The following is a 14,308-nucleotide window of genomic DNA, read 5'->3' as shown; positions in this document are numbered from 1 at the left end:
ATATTTACATACTAAGTATTTTATTTTGCTCATAGTAGGTACAATTGAAGTATCATGTAATATAATATGAAGTCTTTTATAAAAAAAAAAAATTTTTTAGTCTAAGATGCATATTTTTCTTAATTTTTTTTTATTGGCTTGGAACTCGCAGACAGTACTGCGAGTACTCTCAGATCTGTACTTAGTGTCTTTGTTGTGGTGATGTCCCAAGCCAGGAGACTGTAAGTCAGTGGTTGTCGTTTGTTGCCGTGTAACATATTTGTTTTTCGTTCATTGAATGAATGGATTTCATTTGCAAAAGCATATAGAACATGCTATGGCAATACATAATATATACATAATGTGACAAAAGACTGGTAACAGAGAACAATACAATAATAACATACATAATGTAGCTAACCAATAATATCAGATCTAGCTTTCCATGCACTCTTTAAATAGTTACAGAGCTTAATTGTTAGAGATCTAGAATTAGCTTTCAACAAACAAGATAGTTTAAAAATAGTAGGCGATGAACAATAATAGCGTGGCAAAAACAATATTCTTATTGCCCTATATGCTGGACATACCAATACAAAATGAAATTCGTTCTCAACACATTGCATATTACAACATACACAAAGACGCATTTCTCTTGGTATATCAGAGAAGCGACCAACTTCAACATTAAGTTTCAATGTACCACTTCGTAGTTATGTAAGAATGTTACTATTATTAATGTAGCCAAAATAATTTTCAAGACAAAAATCAAACTTTATGCTTCTATACACACTTAATTTCTCACAGTCACATATATCTGCTGACCATTTTTGTAGATATTGGTCTTTAATGCATGTCTTTATAACATCAAACGATATGTCAATATTATTCTGATCAATCCAAATATCCAAATATCCAAATCCATTATTTGTACATGAATTATGCCTTAGTTTTCTCGTCTTACGTTAGTCATTTTGGGGCCTTTTGTAGCTATGTGGTATGGGATTTGCTCATTGTTGAAGGCTGTATGGTGACCTATAGTTGTTATTTCTGCGTCATTTTGGTCTCTTTGGGAGAATTGTCTCATTGACAATCATACCACATTTTCTTATTTCTTATGAAAGTCTGGCTCTTCTTTATAATTGGTGAAGAGTCCTGTTGACTGCAAAAACAATGGGAAAATTGGAAAAACAACCTTTAATAGTGATTCTTGGAAAGGCTGATTTGGAAAAATTCTAGACAGCAACAAATTTAGAGAAAATAGATGGGGGTACAAGAAATGATTTTACCAGAAGCATGTGCATCCCATATAAAAAAAATCCTTCAAATTTCTCAAATATGTATTTTTTTCAATCAATTATAACAAAGAAGTTGAAATAATATGATTTGTGTTCTAAAAATAGAGAAAATTCCAAAATTGACTAATTGAAAAATTGACAGAATGGTCAATTTGACACAAAAAAAGCAATAAAATGTTATAAAACTTTCTTATATTAACACCTACTTCTAGTTTTTTTTTTTAAGTTAGATCTATTCAGATTGGTCCACTCTATCTTTATTGAAAGTATGAAGAAAAAAAAGTTTAATTGTAAAACTGTGATTTTTATCATGATAATAGCCCAAAAATGGATAACATTTGATGAAAACTGAGAAAATCATCAGAATTGGGTACTTTCAAATGGCTGTAGCAAAAATAATTGCACCACCATATGATTTTCGTCACCAAGTCAGGTTCAATAAAAAAAAGTTTAATTCAAGACCTTAAAAGATCTATTTCATAAATCAGAAATATTATATTTTTTTAATCAAAAGTGTATCAATCTAATGATTTAAAACACCCTTTTTTATACTTTTATAAAATTAGTATTAAATGTGCAATAATTAATTCTTGTTTATTTAGCAAAACAAACAACAGTTACCTTGTTTATCTAAACAAAATTTACTACATAAAATAATGTGGGACAATCAGAACTTTTCATGTGGGACAATCAGAACTCTAAAATTTAAAAAAGTGGGACAATCGGGAATAAACCCAATGACTCCCCCCCCCCCCCCCCCCAAAAAAAAAGTAGTAAAATAATTGTATATTTGATTTGAATAATTGTTTTAAAACGTAATAGAAATAAAGGTCAGCCAAACCCAAATTCAGCAATAAGGAGTGTCATTCACCGGGTTTAATTTCTTTTACCGGTTTTGAACTTCTTGTTTTGTTCAATAAATAATAGTAATCTTCTTATCTTGTTCAATAAAAAATAGTAAAATTTACTTTCCATACACATGTTTGACTTCCTAAATAACACTAGGAAATAAAATTTGTCACAATTTCGCTTTTGTCGTCTGCTCAAGTTAGTTTAATTTGGTATTGTAATATGCACATGAGATACTTGTCACTGAACGTTGAACAAACAGTAGCTATCCACCAATCCATCAGTGATTGCGATACTTCTGTTACATACCCGTCATTTTGTCACATGTTTGGTACTATTTTGAACAAAGTTCGTGTTGTAAGCCGAATTTGTCCTACATTTTGATTGTTCTTGTCAAGTAATACATTCCTTGAACTGGTTTAAATGTTTAACTAAATCCTATGATATCAATTTTGTGCATTGGTTTTTTGAAACACAATTTTGTTAATTTGAGCGTGTCAACACCTAGTCTAGTAGTGATTTCGGTTTGTATGACCATACAACATATTTATATATTAGTATTACAGTAAGTTATTGTTTCATTTTACGTGTTTACCATTGATAACATCAAATAAAATGTGTTGCAGGTTGAACTAAACCATAAAGGAAGGATCTAAAATTTAAACTATGTATGTTTAAAATATTATGAATGCGGAGTGGGGGTATTGCACGATAGCCTCAGTAGTAGTATGATACTTTGATATCAAATGGACTACAGTTAAAAAGTTGCATTTACTACCAATCCATGCACAATAGTAAGATGTATGTTCCTGAGCGTATTATGGACAAAGAAAAGGGTTGTGGTGTACTTTAAAAATTTGAACTAAGTATGGTAGAATGGTTGCCATACGCCTTCATATTACAGAAACCACCAGCGTACACTACAGCATAATTACGATTTCAGTTGTTATAGTTCACACACAAATTAATTGGGCTAGTTTAATCTCCTGCATGGTTTATTCCATTGGCAATCATATTCAAGAAAATTCATATTCTGTATGAAGCTTGATTGAGCCGTAGATTCACACAGATACCGATCATAGTTATCTTTTCTTTATTTACATAAATGAATGTCGGGAATTCGGAATATGGCAGTTATACATGTATCCTCAGTTTATATTTATTTTGAAGCATTATCGAACTAATACGACTTAAATTTCTCTTTAAAATTTACTTTGCACTAAATATCTAGTAAATGACTTTACATGGGAATAACTTGGGGTGTATTCATGTATACTAGTATGTAATGATAATAAAAAGAAACCAACAGCACTATTTGACGAAGACGAAATTAAGGATTAAATTTTAACGTCCAGTGACATATATTACAATGATGTCGAAACAGAACTTGAAATTGACAATAGGTATTCCGTCGCTTTTCCAAAGAATTCACGCTTAGTTGCGATTTCACGTGCTATTTTGAAGAGACATGTTTTGTCGAAATGCACATCTGGTGCAAGAAAATTGGTACCGTTAATTTTATTACAACTTCGGGTTCGCATCATAGTTATATTTGTACAAAATAACTAACAATAAAAAAATTGTGATGATTTCTTTAACTGTTCTTGAACGTTCTAGTTTTAATATAAATCTGTGATTTTTCTATATTCGTACTTTCGACGAAGCAAAGCAAGTTCGATCTAGACCTGGACAATTTGATGCATTTAGCAATATTCAATCGTTGTACAAATTTATTGTAGAACATGTAGAAAATCCGTCTTTTTCGGATGAAAAAAAATCTACTTTGTTAACTCGGATCGAAAACTTACAATATAGTTTATCCTATTGAAACATGAACGCGGACTACATTGAGAACATCTTGGATTGAAAGATTGCAAATCTACTGACCAATGAAATGCTTTAGATTTAGAACGCAGACCTCAACGAGAACACCTAGATGGATTACACACTGTAATCTTTAGACCGTCGAACAGATAGCGATAATTCCAGACTTCTTCTTCTTCTTTTTCTTTTAGTTCAAATAAGGTCACAATATAGAAGAATACAAAGTCATACTGCCAAGGAATTGTATATTAGGAATTGTATATTTACAATCCCTTGATGCTGCTGTACATGCCTGATTGACAAAGATTTAATAAAATTGAATTATTCATAAAAATGTGTATCACAATTTAAGTGTTTCTATATTAAGATTGTGATTAAAAATATGCATTTTATGTACTTGTTTTGGTTTGGATTTGTTTATTCAAAGCTCGCGAGAACAGCTGATCTGTTAAGGCCGTAACAGTGGTGGTAGATATTCACAGATTTTTTTTACATAAAAACACACTATTACATATTCATGTGACAATAATAATGTGTCTGTTTTTTAAACCAATTTAGAATTGGTGTATATATGTTTCCGCTGATAATAATTCTATGTTAGATAAACATAATTATTTGGAATTAAAAGTTGTATAGTTACAATAAGTACATTTTCAAAATCATTTATTTATTTAGGCTTGATGAAGATCTACATGATTTAACGAATAAATGTAAGAAGATGTGGTGTACTTGCCTATGAATTAGATCACCGTACAGCCTTCAACAACGAGCAAAAACCTAACCGCATAAACGTTTATATCATTTCCCAAAATTACAAATATGAATTCAAACAATTCAAACAAGAAAACTATCGGCCTGATTGATGTACAACACTTATAAAAAAAAATACATACAAAAACGACAACCACTGGTCACTGGGGATTCAAACCATATGTCCCAATCGAAAAATAATTTCGTCAAACAAACGGGAGTTCTAATCTACAGAACAAAACCTGGATCCGCCATTGTACAGTCTCCTGGCTAGTGTACCTGTAGGATAGTCAAAGATAATGGCGTTAAACAAACATTTTCTTTATTTATGTTTTTATTCCATTCAGATCTTCAATTTATCGATTGATTAATAAAAAAACGAGGCAAATATTTTAGTTAATCTACCAGTAATTAAATGTCAGTACGAATTTTCTGATAAGATTGTAAGACTATATATTGCTATTTGGCTGTGAAATTTGGAGATTTAGTTTTATTGATGCATTAGAAAGTTAAACTTGAAAAAATCAACCCTAGCTTTATGGTTTATGGAGAGCTAGGCGCTTATCCTATGTCAGTATATGTGGAACACTGTATGGTATATTTTTTGGTCTAACATTGTAAACAGTTCTGATAGTAAACTATATAGATATATTTATAAACTCAACGTAGATGGTGGATTTACTTAGCTATGGAAAGTGGAAGATTTTATGGTATAGCAAGAAATAATAGAATATGTACTTTTTGTAAAAATGATATAGAGGATGAGTTTCATTTCATCCTCAAATGTCCACGTTTTCAAGGTTTTAGAACAATTCAATATTAAGCCATTATATTGGAAAAAACCGTCGATGTACAAATTTATTAAACTGATGAGTACTAATAATGTAAAAGAATTGTGTAATTTAGGTAAATTTACATTTAGATCTTTTGAGCTTAGATCCGAAATGTTAAAATAATGTTTGTTTATTCTACAACACCTTCTGCTGTCACATAGTCTGTGTTTATGTATGTATTATATGTATTATTGCTGTTGATATAATTGTATACCTATAGTTTATATAGACTTTGGTAATAAAGATATATACTTTCGATTGGTTGATTTGTATAAAAAATATCTTGAAAAAATATGGATTTTAAAATATTTGGTTAAATCAGAGTAACTATAGTTTTAATCCAAACTATTAAACAGATTGTTTTATCATTTTCAGCAGACTTGGAAATCAGAAATGGAATATTCTCCAAAAGTATTATGTTTAAAACTGTTTAAAGAAAACTTTGAATTTGAAGAATATTTAGAAGTATTACGTTATAAAGATAAGATAACGTTATGAAGGTTTAGAACTGAAAATCATCGGTTACCTATAGAAACCGGTAGATGGCGTAGAATTATGAGACAGGAAAGGTACTTTGTACTTTGTAACTCTCAAGAGATTGGTTGATATATTTCACTATATTCTAAACTGCACAGCTCTAACAGAAAGTAGAAGACCTTTTCTTAAACCTAACTATGTAAGCAGAGTAAATGTTTCGAAATTGGGCACTTTATTTATTTAAAAAAATATTGTGTTTTGAAAATTTTGTGTAAATTAATTTGAATCATATATAAATAAAAGTATGTTCTCAAGTCTGATCACCAATCGCGCATTCTTGATGCTCGTTTCAAGTTGTGCAAATTGTCATACGCAAAATCTGTATGTTAATATTATATGTAAAAGTATCTTTCTTTTTACCGTTAACTTGGTTTTATAAGAAATAAAGAATCTAAATTAAATAATACAATTAATTTTATTTAGTTTTTATACGACCGCAAATTTTGAAAAAATTTTCGTCGTATATTGCTATCACGTTGGCGTCGTCGTCGTCGTCGTCGTCGTCGTCGTCCGAATACTTTTAGTTTTCGCACTCTAACTTTAGTAAAAGTTAATATAAATCTATAAAATTTTATAACAAGGTTTATGACCACAAAAGAAAGGTTGGTATTGATTTTGGGAGTTTTGGTCCCAACATTTTAGGAATTAGGGGACAAAAAGGGCCCAAATAAGCATTTTCTTGGTTTTCGCACTATAACTTTAGTTTAAGTTAATAGAAATCTATGAAATTTTGACACAATGTTTATGACCACAAAAGGAAGGTTGGTATTGATTTTGGGAGTTTAGGTCCCAACAGTTTAGGAATTAGGGGCCAAAAAGGGACCCAAATAAGCATTTTTCTTGGTTTTCGCACCATAACGTTAGTATAAGTAAATAGAAATCTATGAAATTTAAATACAAGGTTTATGATCATTAAAGGAAGTTTGGTATTGATTTTGGGAGTTTTGGTCCCAACAGTTTAGGAATAAGGGGCCCAAAGGGTACAAAATTAATCTTTGTTTGATTTCATCAAAATTGAATAATTGGGGTTCTTTGATATGCCGAATCTAACTGTGTATGTAGATTTTTAACTTTTGGTCCCGTTTTCAAATTGGTCTACATTAAGGTCCAAAGGGTCCAAAATTAAACTTCGTTTGATTTTGACAAAAAATTAATCGGTTGGGTTCTTTGATATGCTGAATCTAAAAATGTACTTAGATTCTTAATTATCGGCCCAGTTTTCAAGTTGGTCCAAATCGGGGTCCAAAATTAAACTTTTGTTTGATTTCATCAAAAATTGAATAAATGGGGTTCTTTGATATGCCAAATCTAACTGTGTATGTAGATTCCTCATTTTTGGTCTTGTTTTCAAATTGGTCTACATTAAAGTCCAAAGGGTCCAAAATTAAACTTAGTTTGATTTTAACAAAAATTGAAATCTTGGGGTTCTTTGATATGCTGAATCCAAACATGTACTTAGATTTTGATTATGGGCCCAGTTTTCAAGTTGGTCCAAATCAGGATTTAAAATTATTATATTAAGTTTTGTGCAATAGCAAGTCTTTTCAATTGCACAGTATTGCACAATGGCAAGAAATATCTTATTGCAAAATATTGTGAAATAGCAATTTTGTTTTTAATTAGAGTTATCTTTCTTTGTCCAGAATAGAAAGCAAGAAATATCTAATTGTAAGAATTTTTTTTATTTGGAGTTATCTTTCTTTGTCCAGAATCAACTTAAATCTTTGTTATATATACAATATACAATGTATATTCACTTTTTACTACCAACTGATAAATTAAAATAATCTCTACCATTCAGTGAAAACAAGTAGTTTTTTTACATCTTAATATTTTATGATGTATTTAAATGAGTAGTAATTGTTGCAAACTCCATTAGAAATTTTAATTGAGATTAGTTTTGGAATAAGGGAAAGGGGGATGTGATTAAAAAAATTGGGTTCAATTTTCTCATTTGAAATTTCATAAATAAAAAGAAAATTTCTTCAAACATTTTTTTGAGAGGAATAATATTCAACAGCATAGTGAATTGCTCTAAGAGAAAACAAAAATTTTAATTTCATTAGAACACATTCATTCTGTGTCAGAAACCTATGCTGTGTCAACTATTTAATCACAATCCAAATTTAGAGCTGAATCCAGCTTGAATATTATGTCCATACTTGCCCCAACCGTTCAGGGTTCAACCTCTGCGGTCGTATAAAGCTACGCCCTGCGGAGCATCTGGTTTGGATTAAATTACCTTAAATTAAAGGATGTGAAAAGGTATATAATTGTAACTTTTTCAAAGTTCAAGTTGATCAATTATTGATTTAAGTGAATAAATCAAATTTATTTTCTCGAGGAATAAATCAAATCAGGAACATATATATTGTAAGGTATACTGTTCCCAAATTGAATAGTATACAAATCATAGTAATAATTATTCATCAGCGAAAAGGATAGTATTTGTATTGTGTTTGAAGAATCGTAAAAGAGTTTTATTTTCTAAATTCTATTTATTCACTCGGACATCGTAGAGTTTAAAATAATTTTTTTTACCATATCGGACTTCATATTGTGTATTGAATTGAATCACGAACGCGGACCTCGATGAGAACACCTGGATTGAAAGTGTTCAAATGTTCCGACCAATGAAATTCATTTTACTATGTAACGCGAACCTCAACGAAAGCACCTAGATGAAATATTGTGTATTGAATTGAAAAATGAACGCGGACCTCGATGAGAACACCATGATTGAAAGTTTGCAAAAGTTCCGACCAATGACAATCATTTTGATATGTAACGCGAACTTCAACGAAAGCACCTAGATGAAATATTTTATTTGTACGACAATTAGTTTTTTTTAGACATTACCCCTTAAATATAGTTAATAAAAAATATATCAAAGCAACAGTGCATGATTGTTTCTTTTCCATTCTTGTTTATTTTAATAATGTTGATGTTGATTTTAATTTTGTAGGTAGACTTATATTATATGCCCTGAACGTAAATATACGTTGTTTTTTTTTAAATGCATTAGACGTAAGAGAATGTCGACTTAGAGCAAGTCAAGGTCGTAAAACTTAAATCAACCAACCCATCGTTATCGCAGACTAAAATTGATCTCAAATAAACAGAATATATGTTCATTTATAGCAAGACTTGTTGTAAGTCACGGTGCATGACAGCACAATAATCCCTTTACAGATCGGAACCACAATTCACAATTTTCGTAGTGTTGCTTTTCCACAATAAACGCCCGTTTCGCGTCAGTGACCGATATTACAATTTGACACAGTTTTAAAAGTTTATTGAGCTGTTCCTTCATTTACAATGTTGTGTGCAAGACTCAACAAATGTCAACATTATGTTCATTAATTTTATTATTTAACACATCATTGTTTTTATTACAAGCTATTTCATATATCAATATGCAGCTAGGGAATATTTGTTGTTGACCGAAACTATAAGATACATCGATTTAAACTATTTGAAAAATAAATAATTTTTGTAAGTCACTTTAATTTCCGTGTCTATATTTAATTAACGAGTACACTATAGTAAGACAGAAAATGAGAAAAGGAAATATACAGGAATACCTAAAGTTTCGTAAGACATTGCAATGGACCATACGTTACTTACATGTCACAAGTTTTCATAGCACTCAGCGAGTTTTGAAACGAATATGTGAGATAAAGATCTACTGCATTTGGGCAAATCAAAAATATGTTAAACATCTAACTATTTTATTTTTAACAGATTCATAAGTTTTGATTTTTTAAACCGTGCATCAATATTTTATAATTTTTTTATTTACATTCCTTATATGTTACGTGTATTGATCATTCATTTGTTTAAATTGTGAAGTATATTACTTTAATAAGAATACACGCATTTATATATATAATTTTAAGTCGATAAAGTTTGAAACAAATAAACGAAAGATACATCGATGTTGTTTTGCTTGAGTGATTTACCTGTTAAAAGCTCGGGTCGCAACACGGTTTAAAACGAATTGATACCAGTTTGAAATAGTTTAACGGGGGCGTGGCCTATTTGTTTGACGTAACTTACCACCAACTTGATTTAAATTGAACGACTGCAAGCGAAGCTATTTGACTGGCATTAAAATGATTTGATATACATTGAAATAAATTAAAAATTATTTTTAATTTTTGTCAATCTTTATCAAATGACGATTAATTTCATTTAAACAGCGTTAACACGTTTTTGTCCGATCAAGTTAAATTCGGGTTACTAGTGAAATGTATGAGTAGGAGCTATGACTGGTCAGCTGTAGGTCAGGATAATGTTTCTTGGTTAGATTAAAGGTATTCCTGAGAACTGACTCCTTGTTAACTAGCTTGTTTAAAATCCAGCTCAGTCTTGCACCTTTCATACTCTGAAAATATTCATCACATTACATTCAAACACGTTCCTGTTTATATATGCATGTAATTTTTGCTACAAGACACTGACATCAACTAATCAACATCAAATTATATTTACTAATGATATTTTCAGACACCATGGGAAGGAGGATTATACAGATTAAGAATGTTATTTAAAGAAGACTATCCTAGCTCACCTCCTAAATGTAAGATTTATTTACAAAGTAGTAATATTATTTCAATCTGACATGGGTAAATTGAATGACAATGTTCCTCATCTATCATTCTGATGGTTGCATTTGTAATATATCTTTGGTAACTCAATGCTATTTGTTTAGTCATTAATACCGTTGTGACTGTGTGAATCCTCTGATAAACAAAGTTTGTTTGTTATAAAACTCACAGTTGAACTGTTCAGTGTTCAACATAGTTTGTATTCTCCGATTGCAATAGTCAAAATACAAGTGCAGTGTACTAAAATACCAGAAAATAATTGTCAATAGAAATCACACAGTTAATCCAAAGAGATGCTGTACTCACTGGAATACATACAAATGGAATAATAACATATTAATGTTGCTGAATTGGTTTGAGAGTGCTTTGGTAACATTTTAGTATGTATTATCAAGGTCATTAGTGTGGACTTTTTAAAAACTGATTAGCAATCATACTTGTGCCTTTATCTCACAGTTCAGCTCTTTGGGAAGCTGCTGATAATGGCTTTGTGGTGTCAAATAAGCCCAACCTAACCTCAATAGGTTATCAAAAATGTTGGCTGCCGTACCTTTTTCATAGTATGAACTCCTTTACTGTACTCACTTGTCTACAAAACGTTATATTGTGACTTCGACATGATAATTTACTGTATCAATATGCAGAAAACCTGATAACCAAATCAGCTCCTGTTTTATTAACTTGCTTATACATGTCTCTTTATTTAATTATTTTCTGTTACAGGTAAATTTGAACCTCCACTTTTCCATCCCAATGTTTATCCATCAGGAACAGTTTGTCTTTCACTGCTAGATGAAGAAAAAGATTGGAGGCCTGCAGTTACAATAAAACAGGTTTGTTAAATGGCAAAACATGTCGGCTTTTTAACATTGTTTAATCAGAAATATCCTTCAAACTGTATGGGTAGGAATGTAACGTGTTAGAGCAGACAGTAAACACAACTACATGTTTATTGTTTTTTTTTGCCAAAATGGGCAGCATAAATGGACAATTTTGTCAAAGTAATAACCCTTTTTGTAAAATTACTATAAATTATTTGCTTTTGAGAATTTGCAAGTATTACCCTTCCTTAATCAGTACTTAATAAGATAATTTAATTACTTGAAAGGAAGCAGGACAACTCGCCCCACTGGCAAGTCGCCCCACTTTTTCACCAACTCGCCCCACTTTAAAAAAACCCGCTCCAACCTGGATCACCAACTCGACCCACTTTTTAAAAAATCGCCCCACATGTGAAATTGATTAAATCATGTTCAATATTACTCCTGCCAACTTGCCCCACTTAATGGAAAACGGTAATATTTAGATTAATATAAAATTAAAAATAAAAACTTGCCCCACTTAAATGAAAACTAATCTACACAGAATACAAACAAACCGAAAATTTATTTAATTACTATTATTTATATACTGAGATTATAATTCTAAAAATAATTTTCGTATTGTTGAAGAATAACTATTTTTTTAAGATTAGTTATTTGCATAACAATTGAAAAGAAACCTGTTAATTGTATCATAATGCAATATATCATAATAATTAACGGATTTCAATTAACAGCAATTTGTTATCATAGCAATCACCAGATTGATTACTTTTGTCTCTGAATTTAGAATAATTCAACACTAACGAGCAATCATAGAAAGACAAATGTTTCTTTCAAGTAAATATCAAAGAGAATGCCTATTCATTCATTTACCATTAGTGTGTGTCGTGTTTTTGTCAGTAAAAGTAGTCAACTTAACTTATATATAAAGGGATTACATCTTTTTCCATAAGTGGGGCGAGTTGGCATTACAACATTCATCCTGGTTAATAATATAATATAAATCTAGATATTATCGTTTTCTTTCAAGTGGGGCGAGTTGGCAGGAGTAATATATACGGAATAACATCTTTTTCCATAAGTGGGTCGAGTTGGCATTACTACATTCATCCTGGTTAATAATATATTAATCTACATATTATCGTTTTCCATAAGTGGGGCGAGTTGGCAGGAGTAATATTCACAGAATTTAAGTGATATACAACGGGATAACATCTTTTTCAATGAGTGGGGCGAGTTGGCTTTACTACATTCATCCTGGTTAATAATATATTAATCTAGATATTATCGCTTTCCATAAGTGGGCGAGTTGGCAGGAGTAATATTCACGGAATAAGTTATATACAACGGGATAACATTTTTTTCCATGAGTGGGGCGAGTTGGCTTTACTAAATTCATCCTGGTTAATATTATGTTAATCTAGATTTTATCGTTTTCCTTTCAGTGGGGCGAGTTTTCAGGAGTAATATTAACGGGATTTAACACATTTCACAAGTGGGGCGATTTTTTAAAAAGTGGGGTAGTTGGTGATCCAGATTGGGGCGTTTTTTTTTATAAATTTGGGCGAGTTGGTAAAAAAGTGGGGCGACTAGGTGTGGGGCAACTTGCCATTGGGGCGAGTTGTCATGGATTCTACTTGAAAGTATTATTTTGAATCAAGTTATGTGCACTGAACTCTATAGAGTGCTTGAAAGAATTCTTTGAGAAATATGACATATAATGGTATGTTTATGAATTACAGATTTTACTGGGTATCCAGGAATTATTGAATGAACCTAACATAAAAGATCCAGCACAGGCAGAGGCTTACACAATTTATTGGTAGGTATTACATGTAATTAACAAGACTGTCAGATACCTCTTAGTATAAACATGTTACAGGTCTGTTGAAGAAGTGAAGCAAAAATAACGAGGTAAATCATAAAGTGGAAGTCCATAAAAAAACGACAAAATCATAAATAACGACAGTATTTAGATCATATACCACCGTGTTATATACTTATAAAGTAAAATCAGGAAATTGTCAAGGTTTATGTTTTAAGTGACATTTCTGACCTGGCTTTACTCAAGGACTTTTTGAAAAAGAATGAAAGACTCAGAATGTTTTTTTATTGCATCTCATCTTTTCTTTCAGTCAAAACAGAACAGAATATGAAAGGCGAGTAAAAGAACAAGCTTCCAGATTCAGGGATCCTTCATTGTAGAACTTTTAGTCTTGTGTAAATTGTTTGTACATATTGTAAACTTATTTTGTATAACAAACCTCCATCGTTTATTAAGAAAATGTGTGACTTTTACTCATAAAAAATTAGTAGAACTTGAAAGTTAAATTTTCAAATTATCTTGTCTTTTAGAATTTATCTGTTATACAAACATGTTGTGAAAGGTTGAAAAAGACGAGAAAAATATATTGCTACTGAAGCTATGGATATTGAAATATTCTATTAAGGAAAGACGACATAATATCTTAAATGAAAAATGATATATATAATACTTTATGAACTCTGGAGAGTTCAATTAATTCTTACATCATAGAATCTCTTGTCATGTCATCATGTTAAATGTTGTTATAGCTGATTAAATTTCATGATGTATTTGTATTTCTTATTTATGACTTGGAGATGGAAATCGAAATTATTCAAGAATCCGTTCCAAAATTATATGTAAACATCAGTCAGACCTTGATATATATGCTTTTGTAATGAATTAATATTTTCATGCATAATCTGTTTTTATGCCTCCATCGTCTTTGAGGGGGCATTCAGTTTTACCTTTGTCTGTCTGTACATACATATGTCCCGAA

At 30.7% G+C, this 14,308-nt stretch overlaps 1 protein-coding gene across 3 annotated transcripts in view; it reads left to right on the top strand.

Moving 5' to 3' along the window:
* The window catches only part of LOC134725267 (SUMO-conjugating enzyme UBC9-B), a 29,568-nt gene extending 15,469 nt beyond the window's left edge, over positions 1 to 14,099 (top strand). For all 3 annotated transcript variants that reach the window (XM_063588942.1, XM_063588944.1, XM_063588943.1), the window contains exons 4-7: positions 10,580 to 10,652; positions 11,404 to 11,513; positions 13,247 to 13,326; positions 13,640 to 14,099. In XM_063588942.1, coding sequence (XP_063445012.1) covers positions 10,580 to 10,652; positions 11,404 to 11,513; positions 13,247 to 13,326; positions 13,640 to 13,709 — 333 coding nt within the window. In that variant the 3' untranslated portion in view covers positions 13,710 to 14,099. The remainder of the gene's footprint in view (positions 1 to 10,579; positions 10,653 to 11,403; positions 11,514 to 13,246; positions 13,327 to 13,639) is intronic.
* Positions 14,100 to 14,308: the final 209 nt, after the last annotated feature.

The sequence above is a fragment of the Mytilus trossulus genome, chromosome 7 (assembly GCF_036588685.1).
Source record: "Mytilus trossulus isolate FHL-02 chromosome 7, PNRI_Mtr1.1.1.hap1, whole genome shotgun sequence".
Taxonomy (NCBI): Eukaryota; Metazoa; Mollusca; class Bivalvia; order Mytilida; family Mytilidae; genus Mytilus; species Mytilus trossulus.
Note: the sequence above shows the minus strand (reverse complement) of the source record. Positions and strands in the feature narration are given on the sequence as shown.